A 14,714-nucleotide genomic window follows, 5' to 3' on the forward strand; every position below is an offset into this window, starting at 1 on the left:
CACTTCATAAGGCTGTTATTAATCTGACCCCTCTGTGATGGGATGAAAGGATTTCAGCCAATCAGTGGGGAAATGAGTGTGCATTACACCTATGTCTGCACCATACTGGCTGACAGCTTTGTTTCATTCCTTTCCCCCACTGCAACCTCTAAAGCTCCACTCCCCTATCCCTCCGAGTTTCCTTGACAAGCCTACACCTCATGAGCGGTGGGTATAATAGGCCTCCCCTAGCGCTGCCACGGCCGCCGGACCCCCAGTTGCGGGGTTTGGTGGTGAAGTTTTTGCTTTATTATGCCCCATGCAGGTTCCGGTGTGGCTGAGGAGGCAGTATGTGCTATTCAGCTTCCTGGGTTCATCAGTAATCTCTCTGGACTCTAGGGAGATTACTGATAAACCCAGGAAGCTGAGTAGCAAATACTGCCTCCTCAGGTGCCCCAGAACCTGCATGGGGCATATCAAAAGTGTCTTTGAAGAGAGACGCTTTTCCTCCAGGCCGCTTGGGTCTGGAGAGGGGAGGAGAGGCGTGGCTGCGGCTAGCCCGGGGCTCCTCTGGCCAAGGGGGTGTGTGTGTGTGCTTGGGGCTTCTCTGGGTGGGGGCTTGTGGCTCTGGCCACGGGGGGTGGGGGGGGTGAGGGGGGTGTCTCAGCGCTCCAGCTGCAGGCGGAAGGGGGAACCAGGGACTAACTTCCCCAAAGGGGGACTCCACCTGCTGCCTAAGCTACACCTTCAGTTCTAAGTGGGCTCTCCCCAAGCTCCAGATTCCGAGGGCTCACTCCCCTCAATCCAGTCTGTGCTTACCCCACCTCTCAGGCCTGCTTCCTACAAGCCCCTGTTCTCCGATCACCACACACCCCAAGTGACTCTGTTTTGCAGAGCCATGGAAGGTATTTCAGTAAATAAGTAGCAGCTTCCAGTACCGCTGCAAAGTAATCAATGACAGGTACCACTTACATCCCACTGAATAACTCCATAGTGCACGTGCTTAACTAAAAAGAAACAAAGCTAACTTAAGAATCATTGTTCTGAACTCCTGACCATCCCAGAGGAACACATTACTCTGCATAATGTAGCTTTAGCTAGGGGGAGGAAAAAAAAAAAGTCAGTTTGCATGAGGAACCCCTTTTGTACTGAAAGATCGCAGCAGAGCTGTGTAAACTGAGAGGGTCCTGGGAGCTGGTTTGGAGGGGGCTAGACAACTCCTGCCATGAAAAAGAAGAATGCCAGTCAAGAGATGGGATTGAGAAAGAGAGGGGAAGCATCCAAATACAAATGTGTGCTACAAATCATTACCAGGCACTTTAATGGGGTTACTGAGGGTACATAGGAACTGGGTCATTACAAATATCAGAGATGGAAACAGACTTATAGAAGGACAAGAAAAGGGGGGAAGTGGAGGGGAAGGAGAACGTGCAAGAAAACTCCTCTTCCAATACAGTGATTCTTTACTGTTATTAGGCTTCAAAGCAGACCAGGAGCTCCAGAACCCCTCTGTGTTGACAGCTGTAGCAGGACTGAAGGGCAACTGTCCAGAAAGATTTTTCCTAGTGTTAGTTTTATAATTTGTGATTTAGAATTAGCTCTGGGCAAGTATGGAAACAATCTGTAGAGGCTATATTCTTTTCCCTTAGTATTTCACACTTCATAAACAAACGAAACCCAAATTTTTGGGGTAGGTAGTTCCCGATCCTTGTTCCAAAAGTGGCAGCCAAACAGATTTAAAAAACACCAGAACAGTCACAAGTCAATGACAATGAGCTATTACTTCAAGTAGTATTTCTGTTGTCAGTGTACACCAATATCACTTCCAGTATTACTCATTAGAATAATAGACTTGTACAAACCTGCAGTGTAGGGGTTCAAAGTAATTACTAACTAATCTCCTAGTCAAATCATGAAGCAAACATATCAGATGTTTGGGATCTGAATCTTCTTAACAACGCACATGATGGGGGGGGGGGAAGGGGGGAAATCCACCAGAGCACTAACAAAAATATACAGATTAACAATTCCAGAAGAATGATGCTTAGATTATATTCCATCTTTAACAGCTCTATCCTGGTTTATGGGGACAGTATATAATATACAGGACCAAACAGCCCTTTGCACAAAGATACTGAAGAGTCACCAACATCTTCTGAAAGAAGAAGAGTCTTCAGAATCTAACAGAAACAATTCCATCTATTAATGGCAATGACAAAGAGCGACTTCATGTGAAGAATGTCCAACTTGGGCCAATTAAGTCATTAAACAAAACTAGATTTTTACAAGTCTCCCTAGTAATAAAATTCAGGGAAATAAACAGTGACCCACCTGCTGCTGTACATAAGCTACTTAAGTGTAATTGTTTCTAAAAAGAACTTTTTTCAAAAGTTATCCCATTGAGGAGTCAAGTGTCTCTAATCTGGAAGTAGCCCAAAGAACATTTAGAGCCATCAGTCCCAGACACCATCATTAACCAGCAGCCAAAATTACAAAACGCTGCATTCTATCAATTAAAAAACAAAAACAAAAAAAACCCCAACAACACAGAGCAGAGGAACCTGTTCATCTACTATCTGCCTCACTTGCATAGAGGTTACTGATTTGGAGAATCAACAGCAAGCTTTACCAAACACATCAAAATTCTAAGACTTTCCTTCAACAGTGTTGGACAAGAGCTCCCAACCTCATTAGGCAAGAAGCAGTAAAGAAGAGTCCTTGGGGGGTGGGGGGAGGGGGAAGTTTGAGAAGATGAGTAAAAGTTTGACAGAGTCCTCACATCGGCCGGCGTTGTGCATGTCTCTCTCCCCCAGAACAGTGTTTGTTCAGTGCTCCCTGCAGACTGGATGTGACCTGGAACAGGTGGAGGAGTCTCACCTCTGACCTACGTGGTTCCTGTTTGCCTCCACATTTAAGGCCAAGTTATGTAGGAAGAGAAGGATCTGCCACCACACTTGATTTCTGTTCTGCTGATGCTGTAAAGGAGAATGATTGAAACAAGGTTATTTATATTTTACAATTGTAACATACCACTTATCTTTTCCAATAAAAACTCAGTTACTTTTCAAGAGCAGACACTTTAATCCCATCAGCACGACAAGAGGTAGGGGGTGGGGAGAATGATAAGTTCTCCAGAAATAATTATAGCTCTAACATTAAAAAAAAAAAAAAAAAAAGCAGACCCTTATGCATTGTGCACAAGAGGATTAAACCTTTTTCTGCTTGCAGGATTTTGCAGAGTTTAGCCAAGTGCTGTTTTTAATCAGATTGGCTTCTGAGCCTCTCAAAAGCCCCAGCTGCATGAACAAACAACTTGCTCAAAAAAAAGTTACCCCCCTTCTTCACCCCAAAAGTGAAAAAAAAAAGTAACTGGTGATCCATCTGTAAGTGATTTGACACCGTGAAGGTCAAAGGGTTAATCTTCAATTTAAACCACACTGCTGAGGCAGCAAAACTCTGATTTCATCCAGTACAAGAAAACACTCGTGCGCACACACACTCCCCCATTCCCTCCCCCCCATCACATTTTCCTTCCCAGCATCTCCAAGATAATACTGCCCTTTTTATAGCTACTTTTGACAGTAAGCCATAAATAATCAGCCTTGGAGCCCTTTCCTACTGACTGGAGCCAATTAAACCTTAAGCAAGAACATACTTACCCCCCCCCAAAAAAAAAAGAGAGAGAGAAAAGAGAAGAAAAAGAAACAAAGAAAGAAAAAAGCAAGAGGTTATTTCAGGTCCCACTGTCAAGTAATGAAGTTAAGTTTCAGGGGGACATCAGACCACATAATGCTGCTTTTGGGAAGGAATGCTGTCCCCTCTTTTGTTATATGTAATCACCTCTGTGAAAGTGTTCTCCATTATGCCCCCCCCCCCCCCACCCACCCTTCTTGTTCTTTAATGGCATCTCATACAAACAGGTGGGTTTCTCTTTACACTGCACAATCTGGGATACTGTTTCACATCCCTAACCAACCCTCAATTAAAAAGCCAGTTCTTGTTTTCTCATCCAGAATTCCCTATTTGTTAAGCCAGGCTAGTGACCATTTAAAACACAATAAATCCCCAGCAGACAAGGAATAGAAGGCTGGTTTACAGCGACTTCACATTAGCACATGAGAGCATTACAGAGTACTGAAGCACGCTAAAGGTGTTTCAACTTAGATTAGTCCAACAGGGCAGACCCACATAATCATGAGCTGGAAAAAGAGAACACCTTAACTGTAGTTTGCATACTAGAATTGTTTCAAGAGAAATATCCAAAACATTCCAATAAACTCTTTACATTGTGCTCGTGCTTTCCGGAGACTAGAACTACAGAAAAGGTGCAACATGAACCTCAAATGCACTCAAATTAGGCCTGGGAAAGGATATACGCTGTATTCGCTAACCTAACAGCAGTTCGTTCAATATTTTATTCTTCTCCACAAGACTTAAATGTGTCCCCAGATTTAGGAGGGTTTACACTGTTCTAATTACAATGCACCAATGTCTTTCTGTTCAGAGCATGGCCCATGACAGCCATTTGGGAGCCTGGCATCATTTGTTCCAAACAGCCCCAGGTTTAATACCCACAAGCAACCTGTCCCTGAGGTGGTTACATTCATAGGTGAAAACAACCATTCCCACCATGCAACTCTTGACAATACTATCCTCTAGGATTGGGTTAGTGTCATAATGAACCCCTAAAATGCTCCTAAGGAGGCAGATGCTTTTGGTTTCCCTCTATTCTTATAACCAGCCTTGAATGCCTTTTTGTCAGAGACTTTGGAGATCTCTCACTCTCTTCCTTCCCCTATCCCACGCCACATTTCAGAACCTACTCTGACATGCATGTGCAACCAAGACTCCTGACAGTGTATCCAGAAAACATGTTTTCACCAACTCATTTGAGACCACCATCCCAAATGCCTTATAAATAAGGTCTTCAGAGTAGCCTGCAGTAAGCATACTGTGGTGTATATGAAGGTGCAATAGATTTTCCCCATCTCCACCATTTAGCAAACTATGCGAAAGAGCTGGTGCAAACACTAAAGATGCTCCAAAGGAAATGCAGGCAGATTTCACATGTTCAACGAGATTTATTACTTCATTGTATTTGTGACCAAACAAATAGGCTGGTCTTTAAGAAATCTGGAGAGAAATGTAAGAGATGGCCCTAAGTTGTCTTAAAAATAAATTTGAAACATACAGCAGTTTAACTGGTGGCACTCCTTTCCCATCTGCTCAAGTGACATTTGTCAAAGTGCTTATTTTGGGGCATGCAGGGGAAGAGATGCACTAGTTTAAAGTGCATGCAATTTATACTGCTATACATTTGCATGGGTGCAAATGGTTAGCGTACATATGAAACCAAATACCAGACACTGCTGCCTTATTTGAGGTAGGAGGTTGCCTTGAGTTTTGTTTGAGTTTCTTTTGCAATATATTATGTTTCTAAATGTTTATCTTCACACTTTCCCAAAGCTCAATAGGCAAACTTCAAAATGTGTTTGTGCTTTATTATGATGGACAAAGGAAGTCTGGAATTATTTCCTCCCACCAAACAAATGGCTTTTTCTACTTACTTTTTATACTTCAGAATTTCAGGCCTTTTCTACCTTGAAAGACTCACTGGATAGCTGGAGAGCTAGTGGAATCTGACATCACAAGTACTAAAGTGAAACCTGATTGAGCAAGGAAGTTATTTTATCCAGACTCTGTTCTGTATTTGTTTTAATTGATACCCGTTTGAGTTAAACACCTGGAAAAAGCCATCTTTGTGCAAAACAAAGGTGTGTGTGGGGGTGAAATTGGAGTAGGTAATGTGCAAAAAAACCTGTATTAAATTAACAACAAAAAAATCTTAGCCTTCTTTATGTCAAAACAGCAAAAAAGGGCACAGACTTAGTTCCTACACTCCCCCTCTTCCCTTATTTTGCTGGTTACTTTTAGTACCACTGCTTCTCCCTCTAGTAAAATAAAATAAAATAAATAATACCACCAAGCTTTTCATCAGCAGATCTCAGTGCGTTACAAAGGTTGGTATCATTATTCCCAATTCACACATGGGGAAATTAAGGTACAGAGAGGTGAAGTGACTTGCCCAAGGTCACCCAGCATGCCAGCAGCAAAGCTAGGAATAGAACCCAGGTCTTTAGAGTCCCCATGCTCTAGACCTCACTGCCTCTTTATATTTTCTTATTTAGTCAGATTCAAGAGCAGCACTTCTTCAGTGACAGGACGTATGTGAGATAAAAATCAATGGTACCATTTTAATGTGAGACAAGAGACATGGAGGGAAGATGGCAGATGATCTCAGCAGTAAGGATGGAAAAGCCAGTTCAGAAAAAGAACTTACCCAAACCTGAGTAGGACCTTCTTGGAAGTTTCAGTAAGTAAGTTCAAGTAACATGCCTCTGCCAGGACTGGGAGCAAAATACTCAAATATCACGAGAGGATTTTTTCCAAGGCACTGCTTGCCTGCCAGAAAGGACCAGAAACATCAGGAGAGCCAGTTCATGAGATTTCCAGTTGGATTTCTCAGACACAAGAGGCTCGGTCAAGTATCAAAGTCACACAGCCTTGAGATTTACCCATCACTACTTCGTGGTGCAGATTTATATTCTTCCCAAGGCTGATTCTAGCCCACAATATCCCTGCCAAAAGTAATTAATTTCATAACCTTACTCTGGGAGAAAATATTAGGGAAATATAAATTGCTAATGACTCTAGAAGGGAACTAGCCTGTGACTAAAGCAGACTGGAGTAATAAACTAGAGTAAGTCAACAAGTGACACACAAAGTTTGAGGCACATGAAACAGCTTCCTGTTGTAGCTGCAGCCTTTTAAGGAGGATATCCTTAAAAGACTCTCTGTCCAAGCTATTACCATGGATGTTTCAGTAAGTCACAAGAAAGGTAATTTTACAAGAAAAATGTGCTATACCGCAACAGTCAGCTAACAAACCTAAATTCCATTCCCAGAACCATGCTCGTATCAGCCAGGATGCCTCTACATAAACAAGTTAATAAAGAACATAAGAGCCATGATGGGAGGGAGGAAGTGTGCCAAAAATGGAATAGGGACAAGAATTGGCAACAGATGTTTTCGATAATTGATATTCCTACTGGGTGTTGCACAGTGTGTACAATAAGTGATAGGTGTCTCTTGCTCTCATATATAAATATATATATAAATAAATCTGTCACCAACCAATCAGCATCCCAGTTCTTGTGTCAAACCACTTTTATTCATACTCTGCCTTTGGATACAAGTCTGTGGCTCAAGATGATTTCAGGAGCTGTGATACACAGTTAAAGATAAAGTGGGTCACTTTGGATGCAGCTCTCAGAATCACAGGTAGCAGCTGATTGCTGGAAGAAGAGTTTTGTTTTTTTCATGCTAGAGGAGCAGCTGTGGATTCCCTCCATACAAAACAAACTGTCACACACACACACACTTCTATATAGAGTGTGTATATATTCACGGTACTATTGGTGGTACCTTTTGTATAAGACAATGTACCTTTGTTCACAGCATGGGTGTCAGTCGCACTCTGCTTTGCTTCACAATTCTTACCCCATGTGGTTCTTCAAGGACCAAATTCTGTTCCCAACACAGTCAGTGGCCAAACTTTTGTTGAAGTCAGTGGGACCAAGATTTAGCTGTAAGTGGCAACACCGTTAAACAGGAACATCAGTGGATGTGTGTCTAGGGGTATTAAACAGTCTTTTTTTAACTACTAATACAAATCTTGGCAAAAAGTTGCTACTTCTTGCAAAGAAACAAAAAACACTTGCAACCAAGGAGCAGTTGTTGACTTACTGTTGAAAGCTACATTTAATTCCAGGTGGCTAGAGGCACATTTGTGCTACTACAAAACAGATTTGAGTTTAGTAAGATTGGGAAGTCACGCTCCCCAAGGCAACAGACATCATGGATGATGTCCCAGCTGGAAAAGGAAGTGAGGGGAGGGGACAAAGGAAGTCACACTACAACCTCATGGGTTCCTAATGATTAGGGAATAATACACCTGCAAAAAAGTAAAAATAGTGGGAGAGAGAGAAAATGGACTGATTTAGAAGGAGCTCCATTCTCTTGCTGCCACACTCAGAATAGGATTGTGTTGTGATAATTGCAAATTTACTTGTAATTTTTACTGCCTGCAAATTTACACTAATTATGAGCTCAACTGTAACAAGTATGTGACAGTTCATAAGATGTCACAATAACCTATAATAATAAATGTTGATGGGAAAAGGTAAGAAAAAGAGACAGGAAGACAATCTAAACCAAAAGGGCTACTAATCTAACTCAAGGATTGTGTTAAAATCACCCTTGGGAAACAAGAAAATGTGCATCCAGAAATTAATAAGCCAAAACGGGCATATCAGATATGAGGCCTAACTGGTGGACAAAATAATGAGGGGATGGGCTATTTCACCCATCACTCCTTTTTTGTTCCTTAAAGAAAGACACTTTGTGGGAGAAATAAGGAAGAACAGATAAAGGCTACAGGAGTGAGCATCATCATGGCTGCCACTCCCACCACACCCAGGCCTTCGTCACCCTGATCCTGAGAAATATCCTGACCAGGCCAAGCCAGAGAGGAATCCAGATGACATCACCACCTCTACCAGCTCCAGCTGAATCCCAGCCACCATCTGGGATACACTGGGATTGGACTTTAGCAGCAGGCTGGAGCTGTTGTAGTTGCGATTTCAACTCGCTACTTCTCTTCCCCCCCGACCCCAGGGCAGTTATTACCATCTTAGATACCATTTAAAACAGTGGTTCTCAACCTGTGGTACCCCAACTGCTGGGGGGTCTGCAGACTATGTCTAAGTAGCCCGCAAAAGACAGAATGAAAAGTGACAACAGAATTCAACTATACATACAGACAATAGGTTTCCAAAGGGGTCCATACCTCCATTCAAAATTTCCAAAGGGGCAAATAAAAAAAGGTTGAGAACCACTGATCTAAGACGGTCAGGATTTTTCCTTCTAAAAACTCTCTGCAGTTAACGGTGGGGGAGGGGGGAAGGGAGGTTGTTAAAATAAAGCTGTATTTAATTTCAGATGCTTCAACTGTTTTACCTTCTTTTCTTTATCTTTAATAAAAGGTTTAAAAAGATTTTTAATGGTGTGTTTGCCATGGTACTAAGCAGGCTGTGGTCTCTGTGTACCAAGCCTGGACCTTGTTCAACACTGTTTAACGTTGGACAGTGACTGGGTCATGTTAACACATTTGGGCCACCTACTCCATCTAAATTAATACATTTCTGAAAGGAAGGCAAGATAGATCCTTCCTATAATGGACATCATGGCAGCATCATGCAGAAATTAAATTTGTGGAAGAGGGAGAAGTAGTCACAAGCACTATCTGGTTCTTAGGATGCACAAATTAGAAGCCAGTTAGTCAACCTCTAGAGAAAGCCACTAAACATTTGGGGGTTCAGAATGCAGAGATGGAGGAGACACATTGAAACGAGTTGAAGAGACCCACAGCTGCAGGAGCAGTGGAAGGAATAACACCGACGCTCACCACAAAGGGGATGACAGGAGTGGCAAGGAACTACCTTTATTAAAAAGACACATTCTCCGGCTTGGGGGAAGGTTTGGCAGGTGAATCATTTCTCGAAGTTCTTCTAAGGCCTTGGCTACACTTACCCGGTAGTTCGACGGCTGGAAATCGAACTTCTGGGTTCGACTTATCGCGTCTAGTCTGGACGTGATAAGTCGAACCCGGAAGTGCTCGCCGTCGACTGCGGTACTCCAGCTCGCCGAGAGGAGTACCGCGGAGTCGACGGGGGAGCCTGCCTGCCGCGTGTGGACCAAGGTAAGTTCGAACTAATTCGAACTAAGGTACTTCGAACTTCAGCTACGTTATTCACGTAGCTGAAGTTGCGTACCTTAGTTCGAATTAGGGGGGTAGTGTAGACCAAGCCTAACTCAGAACCACCACCACCATTTACTTGTGCCTTCCTCTTTGAGCTGAGCCTACAGGAAGTGGAAGCTGACAAACACCATGGCAACAACCAATTGACTTTCAACCTGGAAAGGGCAACTGCTGGCCAGTACTTTCCCAGGCCACAGTGCTTCCTACCCTGTGCAACCTGGCAAGGTTATTTAGTTGTGTTTTCTATTCGGGGTGGAGGGAGAATAAAGGCTCCTCAAGACTCATGGGATCTTTCCATGTGCTGCTGCTTTATGCCCATAGCCCTTGAGACCCTAAGTCACAGCCACCATTTATATGGACTGGGACAGGATTCCTTTACAATTTACTCTAAATCAGTTGCAGGGGTCCAAAACGCCAACCCCTCCCTAAGCTCCTTCCCTGACCAGAAGTGCCAGCTAAGGACTGACACTCCCACCTCATCCTCCCCAAATTGAACCCTAGGAGATGTGGGAAAACTTCTCTTCTCTGATGAAGTGTCCCAATCTAGCATGTGGGGTGCTGCCTGCCCAATCTGCCTTTGCTCTCCACATCAGCAGAGCACTCCCACCTGAGAATTTCAGTCAAAGTGGAGGCAGATTTTCTAATTTGCCTAGTACTAAACTTACTAAAAGATTGGAATAAAATCTTTAATTGATTTGGGGGTGAAAAACGAAACCTCCCATTTGGAGACATGGTGCTGGTTGTCAGGAGAAGTTTGGCTTAACCCATACCTTGAAGATTAGCTACTAGAGCCCTGTTTTCTAGGTTTACCTTGTTCATAATCCATTCTACTGCATATGCATCAGGGTCCTCCTGGCCTTTGTTTTATACAGATCCCTTCCTCACAAAGGGTGAAGTTACAAAGGAGTTTCTTTATCTGATGAAGGCACTGGGTAGAGGGGGCAGGACTAGTCTCCCCATTTCTAGATATTGACATTAAGTAGAAGAGGAGGTAAAAGTAAACCTTTCAGATCTGCTACAAGAAAATACCCAAGGAGACTGAAATGGAACTTTGAACAGAGCAACACCCCCCCCCCCAGTGGAAACACACAAAGACAAGCAATCAGGTGCAGCACTGGAGCCTGTGGGTAGTTCAGCTTCTTGTCAGCAGTTCTGATGACTCAGAGGCTAAATATAGAGAGTGATATAAACAGAGCTGGCCGCAGAGCAAACACTGCTGAACTGACCCATCTCTCATGCATACTCTCTAAACCTGGAAGATGCAAGCCCTCCTGTGAGGGGAGGCTGTTGGCTCCAGAGCCTTTTCATTGTGCAGCCAGAGGTGCAGCTCCCTTTCATCACAGGGTTGCATTACATCACACAGCCTAATCAGGGTGAATAAAAGCAGCCCTGCTGCTTTAAAGGGACAGCACACAGCAGAGTAAAGAAAATGTTTGTCTGTAAATAAACCAAGTTCCCTTTGCCAGTGACAAGAGTAGTTACTAAAAGATCATAAAGAGTTAATAGGATATTCTTCAGTAGCAAGGAGGAATTTACAGTTTGAGTTACCCACTTTCTTGTCTCTCCACCAGAGTTTCGCGGACACACAAATGTGCTCGCACAAATCCCCCCTCCCACCCCCAATTAATAATCAACCCAAGCATCCCCCCCAATCCCTAGAGAGATCTCAGTGGGATCTAGCAGTCAGAGCAAGGGACTGGACGCAGAGCTCTTGGGTCCTATTCAGTGGTCTGCTCCTCTGTCATTCTGCCACCTTGGGCAAGTTACAACCTCTGTTTCTTAGTTTCCCCATGTGTAAAATGGGATATTACTACTTTTAGAGTAAGAAATAACTACAGTATCTCAAATGCCACAGTGTGGTAATAGCTGAAAAGTGCTGAGTTACTAGTGACCATTGTCCTCAAAGGGATTCTTAAAGGGATGCACTGCAGTTTATAAAGTGCCTTGGAGTCCTGTGGTAGCACAAAACGTGTTGTAAGTTATTTATCACAAAACAAGGCTGTAGGCAAAGCGAGTACAATTCATCCCACATCATTTGAGGTGTCCTGCACTGGTTACAGAATCATAGAAATGCAGGGCTGGAAGGGACCTTGAGAGGTCATCGCCTCCTGCACTGAAGCAGGACCAAGTAAATCTTCTAGACCAGGGGTCGGCAACCTTTCAGAAGTGGTGTCTTCATAAATTAACTCTAATTTAAGGTTTCGCGTGCCAGTAATACATTTTAACATTTTTAGAAGGCCTCTTTCTATAAGTCTATAATATAGAACTAAACTATTGTTGTATGTAAAGTAAATAAGGTTTTTAAAATGTTTAAGAAGCTTCATTTAAAATTAAATTAAAATGCAGAGCACCCAAGGACCAGTGACCAGGACCTGGGCAGTATGAGTGCTGCTGAAAATCAGCTCGCGTGCCGCCTTCGGCACCTGTGCCATAGGTTGCCTACCCCTGTTCTAGACCATCCCTGAGAGGTGTTTGTCAAACCTGTTCTTAAAAAGCTCCAGTGAAGGGGATTCTACAACCTCCCTTGGAAGCCTGTTCCAGATCTTAACTACCCTTATAGTTAGACAGATTTTCCTAATATGTAATCTAAATCTCCCTTGCAGCAGACTAAACTCATATCTCCTTGTCCTACCTTCAGCAGACATGGAAAACAATTGATCACATCCTCTTTGTAATAGTCCTTAAGGGTACATCTACACTACAGCGGGGAGTCGATTTAAGATACGCAAATTCAGCTACGTGAATAGCGTAGCTGAATTCGACGTATTACAGCCGACTTACCCCGTTGTGAGGATGGCGGCAAAATCGACTTCTGCCGCTTTTTGTCGGCGGCGCTTACTACCACCTCCGCTGGTGGAGTTAGAGCGCCGATTCGGGGATCGATTGTCGCGTCCCGACGGGACGCGATAAATCGATCCCCGAGAGGTCGATTTCTACCCGCCGATTCAGGCGGGTAGTATAGACCAGGCCTAAGTCTCCATATATGTTATTAAGTTCCTGCTCAGTCTTCTTTTCTCAAAACTAAATATGCCAGAGTTTTTTTTAGCCTTTCCTCATGGGTCAGGCTCTTTAAACCTTTTCTGATTTTTTTTTTTGCTCTCCTCTGGACTCTCTCCAATTTTTCCACATCTTTCCTAAAGTGTGGCACCCAGAATTGGACATAGTTCTCCAGCAGAGGCCTAACCAGTGCTGAGTAGAGCAGATTTATCATCTGTGTTTTACATATGACACTGCTAATACACCCCAGAATAATTAGCCTTTTTCACAACTGCATCACATAGTTGACTCATTCAGTTTATCCACTATAACCCCCAGATCCTTTTCAGCAGTACTACCACCTAGCCAGTTGATTTAAGACCAATTCCCTCATTTGTCAAGGTCATTTTTTAATTCTAATCCTATCCTCCAAAGTGTATGCAACCAGCTTTGTGTCATCTGCACATTTTATAAGCACACTCTCTGCTCCATTATCCAAGTCATTAATGAAAATATTTTCTAGTCCCAGACTCAGGACTGACCCTTGCAGAACTCTACTAGATATGCCATTTCAGTCTGACAGCAAACTACTGATAACTACTCAGAGTATGGTCTATCAACCTGTTATACACCCACCTTATAGTAATTTAATCTAGGCTGCATTTCCCTAGTTTGCTTATGAGAATGTCATGTATGACTGTCAAAAGCCTTACTAAAAATCAAGATTTATCATGTCTACTGCTCCCTCCATCCATTAGGTCAGTAACTCTGTCAAAGAAAGAAATTAGACTGGTTTAGGATAATTTGGTTTTGCCAAATCCCTGTTGGCTATTCCTTATAAACTTATTATCCTCCAGGTGCTTAGAAGTTGATTATTTAATAATTTGTCCCAGTATCTTTCCAGGCATCAAATTAAGCTGACTGCTCTATAAATCCCCAGGTCCTCTTTGGTCTCCTATTTAAAAGATAGGTACTATGTTTATCCCTCTCCAGTTCTCTGGGATTTCACCCATCCTCCGTGAATTCCCAAAGATAACAACTAGTGTTCTGAGATTGTTTCAGCTATTTCCTTAAGTAACCTATGGTGAATTTTATCAGGGTCTGCCAACTTCAATACTTTAGCTTATTTAACCTGTTATCCCTATTTTGGCTTGCATTCCTTCCCCCTTGTTGTTAATATTGTATTGAGTATCTGGTCACCATTAACCTTTTTAGTAAAGACTGAGGCAAAATAGATATTAAACATCTCAGCCTTCCTGATGTCATCAATTAACAACTTTCCTTCCTCACCAAGTAGAGGACCTACACTTTCCTTCATCTTTTTCCTTTCTCCTAACGTATTTAAAGGCAATAAGAAAGAGGTTCTTAAGGGCATGTCTACACTTACCTCTGGAGTGATCAATCCAGCGGGGGGGTCAATTTATCGTGTCTAGTGAAGACGTGATAAATCGACCGCCGCGCACTCTGTCAACTCCTGTACTCCACCGGAGCGAGAAGCATAGGTGGAGTTGACAGTAGGGTTACCATAAGTCCGTTTTTTCCCAGACATCTCCGGCTTTTTGGTAATCAAACCCCCGTCCAGGGGGAATTGCCAAAAAGCCGAACATGTCCGGGAAAAATACCACTGGCCGGGCACTTCCCCTCCCGCGGCTGCTGTGCTCCTCCCCCGACTCTTCGGCTCTGTTTAAGAGCCGAGCTGCCCGAGCGCTGCCGGCTTCGGGCAGCCCCCATGCCTCCGGACCCTGCGCCCCCGGCCGGGCACTTCCCCTCCCGGGCTCCAGGGGCGCAGGGTCCAGAGGCATGGGGGCTGCCCGAAGCCGGTAGCGCTCAGGCAGCTCAGCTCTTAAACAGAGCCGAAGAGTCAGGGGAGGAGCAGAGC

At 43.5% G+C, this 14,714-nt stretch overlaps 1 protein-coding gene across 2 annotated transcripts in view; it reads right to left on the reverse strand.

Annotated features, from left to right (window-relative positions):
* Positions 1-742: 742 nt before the first annotated feature.
* Positions 743-14,714, reverse strand: part of BMF (Bcl2 modifying factor) — a 29,071-nt gene continuing 15,099 nt past the window's right edge. For both annotated transcript variants that reach the window (XM_034769016.1, XM_034769015.1), the window contains exon 4: positions 743-2,954. In XM_034769016.1, the coding sequence (XP_034624907.1) occupies positions 2,853-2,954 (102 nt within the window). In that variant the 3' untranslated portion in view covers positions 743-2,852. The remainder of the gene's footprint in view (positions 2,955-14,714) is intronic.

This window comes from Trachemys scripta, chromosome 4 (assembly GCF_013100865.1).
Source record: "Trachemys scripta elegans isolate TJP31775 chromosome 4, CAS_Tse_1.0, whole genome shotgun sequence".
In the NCBI taxonomy this organism is placed as follows: Eukaryota; Metazoa; Chordata; order Testudines; family Emydidae; genus Trachemys; species Trachemys scripta.